Consider the following 16,099-nt stretch of genomic DNA (forward strand, 5'->3'; position numbering starts at 1 on the left):
CCTGCAATTATTCACCCCAATTCTTTAGAAATGGACTAACTACAAGTTATTGATATGGGTTTGGGTTTGACGGCATATCCCAGCCGCACCGTATCATCGTGAAGTGACATGTTTGTCCAAAAGATGATGATGATGATGACGGTGATTCAGAGTTGAATCCCCTGATTGATTTGCCAATGGGATTGTCTACTCCGGCTCAAACTGAATCAACCCCATTCTTCTTTGTTCTAATGTCAACAATAAGACCACAGTAAGCCACATCATCTCATATATTATTACATCCCTATTGTTGGTCAATCGTATTTGCTGCTTTTTTTCTGGGAATATTGCCCCCCTCTCTCTCGGCCCAGTTTTTTATTATTAATTTATTTATTTTGTACCTACAATGGCCCTAATACGTCAGCGTAAACAAAGCTTTGATGAAAGCTGAATATTTGGTTAACTGACTTTGCCACAACCCAAGCTGCTTAAATAAATGAGATCCAGCAGGTATTATTGATGGGGGCGTAATGAGGCTTTGACATCTGTTTTCAAACGAAGCAGTCTGCTAAAATTCAGACTAACCTAAATGTAACAAGGAACACCTGTCTGCTAAGCCAAAATATCAGAGGGTCATGATTTGAAATCCACCCAGATCATATTGTGGACCGTGTCTGGTGTTATCACAAGATCAGTACCACATTAACTCTTTGAAACCCATCGGACACATTTCCCCCGTTTCTATGGAAACTAAACGCAGAACCCAAACATGGGATCTGACACATTCAGAAATGGTTTTCACTTCTGAGAATCACCCGCCTAAACTGTAAGTTATATTCAGTGAGTCAATCAACCGACCGACCACATTCCATCATGGGTGCGATGTCATGTCTACTGCCTGGTCCGTTGCTTAATCCCGTGTCCCGAGAGAAAATTAGCAACGAAGTTTCCTGTAAGAGGGTAAGATATCAGCCAGTCATACCCGAAAGCAATGACTATTAACTTCCTGGTGAACGCAGAGCCATGACCTCATTCACACGCCAAAGTGACTGCTTTGATAATGTGGGTGTCAAGCCCAGATAAAAAGAGAAACAAGTATCGTTGAATGGACTTTTTATCACACACACTAGATGCCCTCCAACCCCGTCCTCCTACAGACAGAAAGAATCACTCCTGCCACTGTAACCACTATTTGTCTATTGTCCTCCAGCAGGAATGTGCTTGGGTGCACACAACACGAGTGTCTGTCCACAGTGGAGATGTAATCAGCGTTCCTGGATGCTGCGAAGAAGGGCTGACAAAGCCGCAGTGGTCGTCGGTCGTCTAGCCATTACTCCCATTCCTTCATTCTGCCTCACTCAGACTATAATAGGAAATCGGAGACTCTGAGACACGGAGAAGAGGCATAAACAACACCAGTAGCGTTGCACACAACTTTCCATAACAGGCCCGACGAGGCTGCGGCGGGTCTGAGAGGGTTGATTACCGATCACTTCCATCCAAACAAGCTTCACATCCAAACAAAACTTTCCGAAGCTTTTCTGAAATTTGATATTGATGCAATTTCAAATTCACATACCAGGAGTATTAAAATAGTCTGACACGTCTCCGTACCACCTGTCGTATAGACGTAGATGAGTATAAAGGTTTGTGGAACAGAGGCCTCTTTTGTCTTCTGAAATCACTTTGGGACCAGCCACCTAACAAATGAGAAACAGGTTTATACCTCCAGAAAAAACACAAAGAACATGGATTATATTGTCCTTTAGAAAGGATTAGTACGGGAAAGAAAAAAAGAGGGTGGTAGACAAAGTTGAACTGCATTGAGTTAAAAAAATAAGTGAGTTAAAGAGAGAACAGAGAGACACAACAGCATCCTTGCCAGGGCAGTGAGGGCTAACCCATGTAACATGAGGGAGTTATGGTGGCTTTAACAGCTGTCTGCAATGCTTCTCTCCTCCTTGGCTCCCTCTCGCTCACAAGAGATGCAAGGCAGTGCGACATCAAAGCCCAGATTTGCAAGTCTAAGAAGCGGTTTGAGAGCTGGAAGAAGGTACAGAGAGAAGGCATTGTGTGGGTCCGTGGTTGACAGAGGAGACGTTAAGAGGTTTACGCTTGACTAACATTGCTCCATAGTTCTCCCTTTGGTTTTTACCAAGGCATCTTAGACATCCAGGGTCTCCAGGGTTCCAGGAGACGCAGACGCAGCAAGTGTTTGCACCATGTGAAGGGGAGCTGACAAAAGGAGTACTGTCTGAGAGGAGAGAGGTTTGCAAACCACATGCTGGGGGGGATGAAGGAGTCAGTAGTCAAGGACCCGTGGAAGGACAGAGACCTTGTCTCAGTCGAGGAGCACAGAAAACAAAGGCTTGCCCTGGGCTTCTGTAGAAATGCAACAGAGGGAAACTATTGGAACATGCTGCACACACAGAGAACATGTACAGTACAGACAGAGGCGTTTACGCTGCGCTCACACTATCCACGGAAAACATCCATCATTGCTACTCACTTATTCCTGCCATGACACTGTAGCTCATCCACAAAGTGCAAAGTGCAAACAGTGCAAAGTAAATTAAAGATATTAATCTAAATGTTGCTGTTTGCAGAAGGATAACATCTGTTTTACGCAGTTTAAAACATTTGTTAGAAAAAGAATCATGTAATAAGGTACATTCCTTTGATGAAGTTATTAAAATGACTACATTATTTACTGTTTAACGAGGTAACTAGTTATCTCTAAGCTATTGCATTTCAAAAGTAACCTTACCAACACTGTGTACAAACGAGTGAACAAAAGATGACATGTTCTGGATCACAAGCCGACCACAGTCCCCCCGTATCCCGACCACAACCAGAATGCATCTGAACTACCAGCAAGCGTAGGCTGATTGCCTCTAACTCAGACAACATGAATGCAATCGATGTCTCCACTGGGTTGACATTGCAATGCATAGTGCAAAGCAACACTTCGCTACAGAGAGGATCGGTTCGCTACGATGAAACCGCAGGCTCTCCTGCTGAAGAACAAATGCAGCGTGGGTTAGCCCTACGCAGCTACCCCTAACCACAGAGTGGTACATCGTGTAATGAAACTGAGGCCCAAGAAAATGTAGGAAACCTATCACCACAACATGCCCATACAGTAAAAAAAAAAGGTTCCTCCTGCTTCCAACTCGGGGGCCTGCCTGGGGCGTCTGCGTTGATGTCACTGGATCTGCCTAGCTGACAGCCAACACACATGAATGGCACAAAAATCTCGAAACAGCTCTTTCCAAACGCATGTTGGACAAAATACTTTGAATGTGTGATGCTAAGAACATTTGTGTTTCTTCTATTCATGGTGGACGTACAGTGTATTGTGAGAGGCCTTTCTGGGTCCTTGTGTGTCATGTGACCTGTTGTTCTTACACCAGAATCACCACACAGCCCAGTGCTGCTCCATGTGGTCATGCAACACCAAGGTGCTGTCTGTGGTGCTGAAGCCAGGGCAGCACCAACGGGACCAATTAGCTCACTGACTTCTGACTTCTCCTGCACCTCCCTGTCATTTGATTCACAAGAGAATCACACGGTGAGCTGGTTAAAGGTAGAGCACATCTAGAGCGAGCTATAAGAGTGAATGAAGGGAGTGAAGGCTAAAGTGTTCTTTCCTGATTGTTTGACGGTGGTTACGTTCTAAAGAACAAAAATGAAGAATCTAAAAAGCATGACAAATACAGTTTAGTGTTCACTTTTCCCCCCTTTGGCAGGTGATCATGGTGGAAGGTGTAATCCCTGATAATAGACACCTCGCCAGGCATTATCCCTGACTTCAGCTACACAGTAATGAGGAGCTTGTAAAAACAAAAGGCATATGCCACAGTGACATTCTTTAACTGACATCATAGTACAACAGGGGTCGGTGAACTTGGACGAATTGAAGAAGTCTGTTGTCCCAACGTGGCCCACGGTCATTAAAACATACCAACACTTTTGTCATGTGGAGACCAACCAGGAACAGTTCTGCCAACCGAAAAAACGGCTGCAACGCATGGTTTAAGACCCTTTGTTGTACTTTCAAGGCCAGGGACTTGATGGAGAAGATGAAAACATCATTTTTTAAACTGCTAACACATTGACGTGTTTAAAAAGATTTACATAGGAAAACAAATATGGGATTCTAGCCGCTTGGTTCTCATCAACATGATAATTAGATTAATCTCCTCATGTCGGAGGGAGAGCTTCCTCTGGGACAAACTGCACAGGGGATGGAATTGCGCAAATATATATATACACATAGAGTCATGACAGACCAATGGCTCATCAGATATACAATACTGAATCAAAATAAAATCTCACAGCATGTCAGTACGAGTGTGAAAACAAAGACTTCTAAATGGGCTGAGTTGGGAGGGAAGAGTGGGAATGAACTGAATGAAGATAAAAAAAGAAAAGGCGGATGGCTAAGGTGGAGACTTACTGTCCTCACTATATTTCTCATGGAAATCTTGGCTGTGGAAGCTGTGGTAGAAAGCTGGGGGATGTAGTACATTGTTTTACAATGGTTGGATGAGGACCAAATGGTGGGTTGCAGAGAGACGAAAATGGGTCCCCAGAATATTCAGGAGCCATTGATTTCAAACATTTACTGGCAACGTTACACTGTTGAAGTTTTTTTTCTTTGTCTTTGCAATATAAGGCAAATGTGAGGTTCATAACATCTCGAAACCTTTCCTATAAATCACTAATCAAGCCTGCTCCCAACAAGCACTGCTGGGAGAAACTCTCCAGTGACGAAGACCGAAAATAAATATTAGAGACAAAAGCTTAAGCCCTTTTTTTAGTACTTGGAGCCTTTTGGCTAATATCTGCAGTGAGCTGATATCGGTGTGAGACCAGAGGTCCAGTTGCAGATGGACAAGTTGAACGGAGGTGAAGGCACACAAAACCTCAACGCTGAGGAATGTGGCCTGTGCCCTGGGAAGCAAATGTCATCATGCTGGGAACATGAAATCACATATGACCTTTGACCTCCAGGCGTTCAGAGGGAGCCATATCTGTTGAGTTGCTTTGAAAGACACGCAACAGTGAAGGTGAATGAAATTAATCATAAAAACAAATGATGATCAGACCGTGGTACTAAATAAATTGGCTGATGGAATAAATAAGAAAGTGGTTATGGTGGATAAATCAGGTTGTTCTTAATGGGCAAAAGAGCTCCACTCAAACACATGTCAAGAATAAAATTTGAAAATATTCAATATTTATATACTAAGTTTAAGGACATGTACTATATTAAAAAAAGTTTCGGCCCTGAATCATAAATTGCTTGTTCATCTAGAAAACAAAAATCTTTTTTTTCTGCAGCCATTGAGGTTACAGGTTCAAAAGAATTCCCTGTGTGTGAGCTGAGTGATTCGGGAGAGTTAGGGGCTGATGCACATTTTCTTTTACACTGTACATACATTATGATTTATGATGGCTTTAAGTTCTGAAAATTCTAATATTTGTTCAATTTTGATGCATCTAGTTTTTCTGTCTTGAAATATGGAATAATATAATATAATATATAGCAAATGTTTTTTTCAGCAGCTTCAGAATTTTGCTTTTGACAAAGAAGGTCTGATGATCAAATAGTTTTTCGTCATAATTGGACCTTTTATGTATTCTAAAAATCCATATCCAGGACTCTGGATCTGGCTTGGACACATTCATGTATGCATTGTCAGTGAGAAGATAAGGGATAGGAGAGGGTGATTCTTGGACGCTGGTTTTACTAATCCATCAGCCAGAGCTGAACATGTTACGTTCAGTGTGATGTAGGGTTCCTTTTACCTCTTTCCCCCCCCGTTTCATTTCTACTGTATTATTTCAGCTGTGCTGATTAAGAAGGTCAAGCCCCCCTCACTCACCATGGACATTCACCATGTAACCTGGACCAGGAATGTGCATCGTTCATAGCGGAGTAAAGCTGTGGTTATCCTCCCGGGAAGACAAGAGCAAAGTCCTGTTGGGCCTGCATTTATATAGCACCTAAGACTACTCAAAACGCTGTAGCCTCCATGTCAACATTCACACGTTCACACACACACATTCATACACTGATGCCACCTGCCCATCAGGATCTAATCTAATGCCCATCCACACACTGATGGCACCGCCTTCCAGAGCAACGTGAGGTTTAGTGTCTTGCCCGAACCACTTTTGATCCACTGTCATAACACTACACCTTGACCCTCATGCTCAAATATCTGCTGCAGAGGATTAAGAACACTGGCTTGCATCCTGCAAAACGCACGCAAATGCAGTAAGACATCCTAGTATTTTTGGAATACTGCATTTGACATATAGGGCCTAACTATTTTTCTGGCATATTTTTTTGACAAAACTTCGACTTTGTAATAGATATGAGTTGTTTCAGAAGACATCTGGACAAGGTCAAGAGTGTGACAGTACAGAATAAATGACTGTACTACACATGAGCGTGAGCTTAGACACAAAGCATTATCAAAATGGAAATGAGTCACCAAGCAATCTTTAAACGTTGCCTGATGACACAGCGCTCACATTCAATGCCTCCAAATACATGTCAGTTTAAAAACTCAGCCTTCCTCCTGTACCGAACCCCGCTGTAATGGATAAACAACAGGAAAGTGTAGGTTTGATCAAACCGGACAGCGGCCTCTTTCATCAGCGTTAAGCTGATATCTCCCAAAGGGTTGGCCGAATCTCCGATCTCGGATGGAACGGCCCACCAAACCACTTCGACAGAGGGCAGTGTTTCCTTAAACAATGAGTCAGGATGCTCAAATATGAAATCCCGCTCGACAAAAGATCCAATACGTTTAGAATTTTGAATAATGAGCCGCGGAACGCTGCTGTAGGTTGAAATCAAGAATCTGGAGCGGATTGACACAGCAAAAGTGGCCATGGCAAGTGAGCAACAGGAAACACACACAATCCATCAAACCCGGACATGCCGACACACACAAACCCACGTGAACAAGCACACGCCGTAAAAGTTCTCTCACGATCCTCACCCACACACACACACACACACACACACACACACACACACACACACACACACACACGCTCATACCTCCCTGTCATGCCTGCTTCCAACAACACGGCCAATCTAACCACAAACTAATAGCCCTGCGCTGCTATCTCCAGCACATTACCCCTGGGAACGACACACAGAGACACACCGACGCACAAACACACATGGCTCAGTACCACACACGTGCAAACACCAGCACACATCCACATAGAGAGCTCCTCAGTAGAAGCCTGCCCCTGGAGGAAATTGCAATTCATTCTAAATCGTGAATATTTCTTGTAGGAACTTAAAAATGTCCTTCCCAAATCTAGGGGGCTTTTTTTTACGCCCCTCTCCCTGCTAACCACACTAACCACAGGGATTTCCATCAGCAAGGCTGCATCCTGTACCAAGCAGCCAGATATTCCAACCATCCACACCACACCACACGCCAGAGCCCTGCAAAACAGCAGGGTGGGGACAGTGAGTGTGTTTGTGTGCAAGATAGATGTACTTAATTAAAGTCGTCCTGCCGATTCATAATCGATGCATCGGTCCATCTCTCTAGCTATTGTTATCTCTTATATTTTATGTAAAAGAAAGAAGATTAATAGAAAAAAAAAACATAAAATTGGGTAAATTGCGAGTGTTTATAAACTTCTTCACCTTGGCTGGCAAATGCGGGGACGTGAAGGCATGCTGAGCCTGAAAGAGAGAAATTGGCCTGAGAGGCCTGACAGACTCCAGGCTATAAGAAATATTTTATCACTGTGTGTGTGTGTGTGTGTGTGTGTGTATTTGATCAAGTGTTGGACCACAGCGAGCTCTATGGACGTGACTGTCTCAATCGACCCTTTTAATCCATCGCCTGGTTATGACCGACAGCGGGAGCAGGGCAGGCGTGGAGAGTGGAAGGGAGACGGGGGAAACAGAGGAGCACTGAGAGGGTGTGTGACCCGAGCCGAGGTTCACGTTGCACTGCGAAAACACTCCGCTCCGGCGTTCTTCGCAGAGAAGTGACAGATATTCGGAGGTATGTCAACATCGTGGGAAGCGTACGCCGGTCAGACCGCTCAGCATCACAGACGTGACGCTCCCCTCGTTCACATACAGACACACAAAGACACACGGGAGATCGCAAGGTTTTAACTATGCCTCCCCTCTTTTAGTTCAAGCTGAAACAACAGCTGTTCCGTTAGGAAGTTCTGTCCTCTCTCTCCTGACTCTGTTGACTCTATGGACTGGCAATAACAGAAGATAGGATTAAAGGATTTTAAGGTATGATAATAAAGCACAGTTGGCAAATCTACTCATCTGTATTGCCTTGATAGGTTTGCGAGTGCATTTCTAACAGAGCAATGGGAAAGGTGGGAGGGACAGGGAGATAGTGAGCCGACACATTTTTGGCTGCGTTGCCACTGTAGACTTCTCTCAGCCAATCTGTGAGTGTTAAGAGCATGGCTCATCCTTTGCCCTTGCTTCCTTTTTTCCATGTCCTCCCGTTTTTTCCCGAGGAGGCCTGTACATTATCCCCTTTGACAACTCCTTGCTACCCTCCTTTTGAATTTCTCATTTTTCCCTGTCCATTCCGCCTTCTTTTTTTCAAAATGATATCATGTCCAGTGGGTTCCCGGGGGAGCCGGAGAAAGAAAAGGGGGACAGATTACTTTACAACAGCAGATTAGTAGCTTTGGCTTGTACGTGTGTGTGTGTGTGTGTGTGTGTGTGTGTGTGTGCACGCGCATGGGGGACAGGTCAGCTGGGACGCACACATCATACCAGAGCCATGAGGACAGGCTGACGGTCTGCCTTCTTGATAGGCCCCAGGACTCCTGGACCAGACAAGCTTGGCCATGAGCAGCAGGGACGGGGGATGTGTACTTCAGTATGTGTGCGTTGGATTAAATGGGATAAAAGGACGAGGTTGAGAGTTAGAAATAGATGGACCCTGGACAGACTGATGGTGGTTTGGTGGTTTAGAGAGGGTGAAACGATGGGACAGAGCCAACCCACACTACCGACATAGCAATGTAAAAAGGTACATAAACAGAATAGTATGAATCCTAAAAAAAAGGGCCTGTAATTCTGTAATTGGGAAATACTAGATCAGACAAGACCAGATGCGGAGCAATGATTCAGGGGTAGTCATGATCCCAAATGACGGGACGGAACTTACTGCCAGTGGCATAACTAGCCAGATAAGGTCTAATGAGATCAGCCAGTGTGGTCATAAATACCATGACACGAGGACACGGTGGGAAGCCGTGTGCTACAAGCAAGAACACAAATGTCCAAATGACACCCCGAAACAGTGTGGAGGCCGGAGACTTTCCAGGTCTACTGATCTCATCGAGCTGATGGGAGCCGAAGCACCAGAACTAAAGAGAACCGGACCAAGCCGACGTCAATGGAATATTGTACAGCCACGTTCTCTAAACTTGTGGTTTGGGGTGTGTGGCCTGACATGGGGCTTGGCCTGTATCCGGTGGGTCCCTATGGTGCGTGGCAAGGAAAGACGCAGCATTAGCATCTCCCCTGTATGAGTGAGCTAATTGCTCTGTGGGTCCCAAGCTGAAAAGTGTTCACTCATGTACTTGGAAGGGGTTACAGCATTACACTGTTTGGATGCACTGTAAGCTGCTATTTAAATGTGTTTATTCAAAGTTTAATGAAAGAGACATTTCGAAATTATGAAAATGTACTTTATCCCAAGAGATGAGAGTGACAGGAGGGTGTTTGGGTATTAGTGTAAATATACAATAATACCTGGAAGTGCAGGACCTGAGTTTGGTAATATACGTGACAAAGGTCAGGGGTTAAGGACAAGATCTTAGGGCCCAAGTGGAGAGGAGGCTCACAAAAAGAAAGAGGAAGGATGAGAGAGTCGGGAATGAAGGCTTGTGTTGATCAGAGCTGTTTTAGACACCCCAAAGCATCATGGGACTTAAGTAAAACAGCACAACCACTTAAGACTCACGTCTAGAAACTGATTTGTAAAAGCTACAAAAACACACATGCAGGGCCATTAAAGCAATACAACCCTTTCTCTTATCACTGCCATTATTATCATAACCCCACAATCTAATTAGTAGTGTGTGCTACAACTTGCCGAGGCGGACACATTGGCAGGCATTTTATCAAGCTCAATAAGTTAGCTGAGTGTTTTTGGCAAAGTTGCACTTATTTCTTATTTATCTAGTTTCACAAATCGTGTTCATCTCGAGAACACATATTTCATATACCACAAACACATGATGGAATAATACATGACAGAACCATCTCGGAATCACATTCTTCATCTATGATGACACTTGGCCCCTTTCGGACGATCTTTCTTCCAAAACCTGAAAACACGGAGGTCATTTCGACTCGCTGTTTAAAAAAAAAGGAGATGTGGTATGCCGCGCTGATATGCCAGATTGCCACTTTGCGAGTGTTTGTGTGCGTGCGTGTGTGTAGGCAAGAGTGAGGTAAGAGCACAGATTAACCATGGTTGATGATTAATACAACTTGACTTACTGACTTACTGCGAGCAATTATGGCCATGTCTTTTCTCAAGCTTGACTTTCTCACACTCGCCCGCGGAACACACAGGGGTCCTGAAACATGTGCGCACCAAATACACACACACACACACACATATGCCACAGATCGCCAGCCCACCCTCCGCTCAACCTCAAAACCACAAAGGGTTAAATATAATCAATCTTCTTTAACAATGCTGTCAGGGCACTGTCTGGGAGCGCTGACAGAAACACACAGATAGTGGCTGCACCCTGACGACGGTGTGTGTAAACCTCGGTGAGCCTGTGGACAGAGATGTGTGTGTGTGTGTGTGTGTGTGTGTGTGTGTGTGTGTGTGCGTGCACATGAAGTACATACATAGCTGGTCCAGAATGTGTAAGTGTGTGTATCTGTGTATTGTGTTTATGTGTATACTGGTTGTGCCAAAACTATGGACTCAGAAGTAAGGTGCTAACTAGAACCAGAGAGTTCTTCAGCTTGTATCAAAGATCATACCTAGAACCCAATATACTAGCAAGGATTACTAGAACCATCTGCGAAAAGTTCCACCTATAACCGCCTATAAAAGATTCTATAGAGAACCCCTCTATGATGTAATGGTTCCACCCAGAACCTTGCCACCGCCTACAGGTGCAAGAACCAACCCAAGGGGTCCTACTCAGAACCATTTCATATTCCGAGGGTTTCATGAAGAACCCACCCAGGTGGTCCTACCGAGAACCCCTTTCATATTCAAAGGGTTTCATTTAGAACTCATCCTGGGGGTCCTACAGAGAACCCCTTTCATATTCAAAGGGTTTCATTTAGAACTCATCCTGGGGGTCCTACCGAGAAACCGTTTCATATTCAAAGGGTTTCATTTAGAACTCATCCAGGGGGTCCTACCAAGAACCCTTTTACATTCCAAGAGTTTCATCTAGAACCCACCTAGGCTGATATGATACTTTGGGGGCGTGTGGGCTCGGAGCATCTTTCGGATCTTATCGGAACACACACAATTTAAACAATCCTTGAAGAACTCTTTGGTTTCTTTGGATGAAAGGGTTCTAAATGGAACACTTAGTCTTGAGAAGAACCCTTGAAAAACCCTGTCTTCAAAATAGGATTCTTCAACATCAGCTGTTCAGGAATGGAACACATTTTCAGAATAGAGTGTTAACATAGTGTATATGTAGCTGTGTGTGTGTGTGTGTGTGTGTGTGTGTGTGTGTGTGTGTGTGTGTGTGTGTGTGTGCGTGCACTACCTGAGGTGACTTGTGGGATCTCCAGCTGTACTGGTGGCTGTGGAGGCTGGCCAGCAGCACATTCTCGTCCGTGTCCACCTGGCCGAAGCGCAGCGTCTCGTGGGTGTCGTTACAGATCACGTAGTGGCTGTAGACCAGCTCCTCAGCCTCCGAGTTCCCACTCTGAGAGAGAAAACAGGAGGGTGATTGTTGAGATGGGAGGGAGACATGAGAAAGAGAACGCGTGTGAATAAAAGAGTCACTTCCAGGTGTGTATGTTTATAGTCGGAGTATAATGCACAGTGTGTGCATAAATACATTTACAGGTGTCTATGTACGTATGATCAATCTTAAAGATGCAGATCTTTGGTAGTGGAGCTGTCAGTCAGTAGAGAGAAGGAGATGAGTAATGTCACCCATGGGAGCAGCACAACCTCAACAGGGGAGTGAATCATATCCCAGTCTGACAGCTATCCAGGCTGAAGCAGCTTTAGACTGGGCTTTAGGGCCAATTCTACCCCTGGTCCCACATAAAACCTCCAGGAGGCCTCTCGCTTTACCAAAACTTCCCTTTCTTTCCCACATACTTCTTTTTAGCAGCTCGATTTTGGCCGTGAGATAAACAGAGTTAGGAGACGTCGACTCGTTTAAAACGGCGACTCCGTCCATGTGTGCATTTTCTCAATGCTCGGGAACAAAGCAGGCCACTAAATAGGCATTCCTGCTAGCGTCGGTCATCGATATATTGTGGTTTGTGAGGAGAAAACAATATGGTGGAGTCTGGCTCACCTACAGCAACGGGTCAGCGAGAAAGCCTCACAGAAAACTCGAGTCATGCGAGTTGTACGGGGATGCTTGTCCACTCATACGTCACCTCGCATGCAAGAGCGAAGAGCTCACTGGCCTGCTATTGAAAACACTGGTTTAACAGCGAGAGGGGAGTATGTCAAATCTCCTATAACAGGAATTCACATACACAATCTGAAAACAGCACATAGTTTGCATGTGAGTCGGATCGTGAGTGCGTGGGTGCAAGTGCATGTGTAAGTTTTGCTTGAGCTCCTTCCAAAGGCTCTCAGGCCCTGATGGGATCTCTCCTGCACACCCCTCCCCGACTCTTGACGCACATGACTGTGGTTCAGACAGCTTCTCAATAACTACTCAACTATCCTAACAAAGAGGGACCTCAGCCTGCTGTATACTTTTTAAATGGCAGGGGTTTGATGGCTGATGGTTAAAAGAGGCTGGCAGTAAAAGCTCGGAGTTTGACTGCCAAGCACGTTCAGGGTCCCGGGGTTGTTGATGCTATTGAAAACGGATGGGAAAGTTTACACCATTAAAAAAGAACACTTGATGATAGATGGGGGAGAGGGAGCGGGGTGGAGAGAGCAAAAAAAAAATATAGACGGGACAGCTGCGACAGTGGGTTCAAATCCATTTCCAGTTTTATAGTGGAACACTATCTGTGCTCCCTTTCGAATCTGACACTGCGATTTACAAACTTCCTGCTGCCATCCTTTAGATGCCATCGCTAAGCCCGCTCTTTGATGGGATCGTCTTTCCGCTCCGGTTCACGAGGCAACCCGATACAAGCGTCAGAAAAGCTTCCTGCAGTAATCATAATCACTCTGCCGTCCATCTGGAACTTTAAGTGGACAAATATTAAGACAAAGATATTTAAACGGTCAACACATCTTCCTCGTTAAAGAGCACGGGATGACAGCTTCTTCTTCAGATGCGGTCCTGCAGGGAATCAAAGGATCCATTTCGATAATCCACCCGTATACTATGACTCACGTTTTCACAGAGTCTAGCCCAGATCTGCATGGCAGAGTGGCACTTATAAAAATGGCAAGGTACAGTAAAATGTCTGGAAAACAGATTGTAAATAATGACACCAACGCAAAAGAAATACCCATGAAAGAAGACACCGTGGAGCAGATAGTGAAACCTGTAAAAGGGACAAAATGAAACAATAATCAGATCTACAATCACCTATACGTTCTGCTATAGATGACCCTTGCCCACACATCTGCTACAAACAGGAACCTGATCCCTCTATCACTTTCTTTCCGGTTGCGAACGAACATGGGAGGAAAGGAGAGGGAAAAAAATACAACAGGAGGAAAAATTCCTGTTGTCTCAATTGCACATGTAACAGCCTGTGAATGTTCTGTGAGAAAGCAGAGTGTGTAAATACTACTGGGCTTTTGTGTGGCTTTCCACCAAAGCCACTTCCCTGGGGTGAGGGGCTGGGGGGGAGCAAAGATTGAAAGTGGGGCTAGGGACTGAGAATTGAAAATGGAGGCATGGGGCCTGAGGTTAGGGTGGTGGGAGGCTGAGGTTGGGGCCATATGGGGCTATCGAGCCAGGGGAAAAGGCAAAAGTCATGTGATTCTAGAATTTTTTTTTGAGCCAAGATACCCTTGAAACATGTATAACTGTAGTTAAAGTCTAGTCTTCTCTACGTTTTAAACACAACAGTTTAATTCAAGTTCAATTTAAATACTTAATGGTGAACAGTTCGTTCTTATATTGTGCTTTTCAACCTCAACGGACAAATGGCTTTACAATTGGCCAAGCATCCACCCATTCACACACCGATGCCGTTGGCTTGTCCATTGGGAGCAACTCGGGGTCCAGCGTCTTGCTCAAGGAAACGTGGACAGGAGAACCCAACCACGTTATTAGTGGACGATCTGCTTGACCTCCTGAGGCTCAATCTTGAGCTCGTTTATGTCTCTTCAGAACTTTTATAACGAGAACTTAATGTCTAAAAACAGATTCTGCATCCGCATGCAGAATGGTATCGGAAGGGTTCCAGTTTCCATTTGTAGCGTGAGTAGCACCAACCAATCACATTCCAGCAGGCTTTGGTTGAATGCAGGTAAACCGTCCATGTGGAGAGCAAAAGAGGCGGAAGGCATTGGCAGAAATGCCATCTGGGAACCCACCAGAGCTTTGCTTTTTAAACTGGCTGCTTGTGAAACAATCCGGTCGGAGATGTAGTCTCTTAACTCCAGTCTTGCAGCTCGAGTTGTTCATTGGACTGTAAACAATGAGCAGTGCACGGAAAAGAAAGTCTTGGCCCAGATGTCCGCTGGCTACACCAGAACCCCAGAAATACAGCCCCTTTCCCCTAGAGACGTATCCATCGTCAGGCCGATAGCTGACGGGTGCCGAGATTGAGTTTTTTACCTTACTCTTCTTTCACTTTGACATATAACAGCATAATTCAAGCTTGAATGGACTGCACTTATGTGGAGCTTTTCTACCTCAACTGTCAAAACGCTTTAGAACTCACCTCTCATTCACCCATTCACACACCGATGGCAGTGGCCTGCCCCAAGCAAGTTGGGGTTCAGCGTCTTGCTCAAGGACATGTGGATAGAAGAACCCAGGCGTCAAAACCTCCAACTCTGTTATTAGTGAAAGGTCTGCTCGAACTTGAGCAACAGCCAACCTGAATTTGGAGCTGATCTGCCTGTCTTCAGAACTGTTAGCGAGGACTTGATTGAAGGTTAGAGCGAAAGGAAAGCACCGCAGTAGAGGTAAGGAAGAGGAAGTGGGCTCGTTGGCTTGGGAACATGCTATCATAATAGCTGTAATACACATTTATGTCAATATTAATAAAAAGCCATTGGACATGTGTACTTATGACTGCCGGAAAGACCTTGGTGATGCTATCATGGGTATCAAGACATGGCTACAAATGTATATCATAACCCATTATGGTGACATGAGACTAAATTACAACCATATTACCAAGCAGGGTCTTTTATTTCTATTTATTGCGATCCATCTGGAAGTGCTCCAGCTGCTCTGGTAGTGGTGGTCTGGTCTGACCATGTCTGGGTTGTGAGGTTTCAATTGTGTGGTGGATGAAGAAATCTTCTCCACGGTTCAATGCTGACCCTACAGGCCACATCACAACAGGCCTGGCTGCCAGCCTTGACACCAGGAAACATGAAAATCACAGAAACAATTACACACGTTGGGATACATCCTTCTGTTGCGGAAGGACAGGGCCTGTTAACATTTCCAACTGCTTCTGATTACGTTTTCAATTAGGATCAAGTCCTTCTATGCATGGACAATGTGTGCATGAGAGTGTGTGGAATGTAAGCCTCTATCAGATCAAAGATGGATTTTAGCTTAACCGGGCGGTCCTTTACATCCAGCCTCACCACCAGACAGATTGTGCTTAATCGCACCCATACAAGGTTTTCTCACCACGTACGGGATTTTGTTTCAGCGAAAAACCCCAAAACAGGAAACAATATTCTATGATCTAAGCATTCACAACTTTCTCTGAGGTGCACCAAATATTTAAGAGGAGCGTTTTCCCAAA

At 44.8% G+C, this 16,099-nt stretch overlaps 2 protein-coding genes across 3 annotated transcripts in view; one reads left to right on the forward strand and one right to left on the reverse strand.

The window, feature by feature from the left end:
* LOC311024283 (polyadenylate-binding protein 1A) overlaps nucleotides 1-16,099 on the forward strand; it is a 477,590-nt gene that overhangs the window by 106,382 nt on the left and 355,109 nt on the right. The gene's annotated exons all lie outside the window — the stretch shown is intronic.
* The window catches only part of vps13b (vacuolar protein sorting 13 homolog B), a 317,809-nt gene that overhangs the window by 34,787 nt on the left and 266,923 nt on the right, over nucleotides 1-16,099 (reverse strand). For both annotated transcript variants that reach the window (XM_084026605.1, XM_084026606.1), the window contains exon 46: nucleotides 11,770-11,931. In XM_084026605.1, coding sequence (XP_083882731.1) covers nucleotides 11,770-11,931 — 162 coding nt within the window. The remainder of the gene's footprint in view (nucleotides 1-11,769; nucleotides 11,932-16,099) is intronic.

Source organism: Eutrigla gurnardus, assembly GCF_963514095.1.
Source record: "Eutrigla gurnardus genome assembly, chromosome: 14".
In the NCBI taxonomy this organism is placed as follows: Eukaryota; Metazoa; Chordata; class Actinopteri; order Perciformes; family Triglidae; genus Eutrigla; species Eutrigla gurnardus.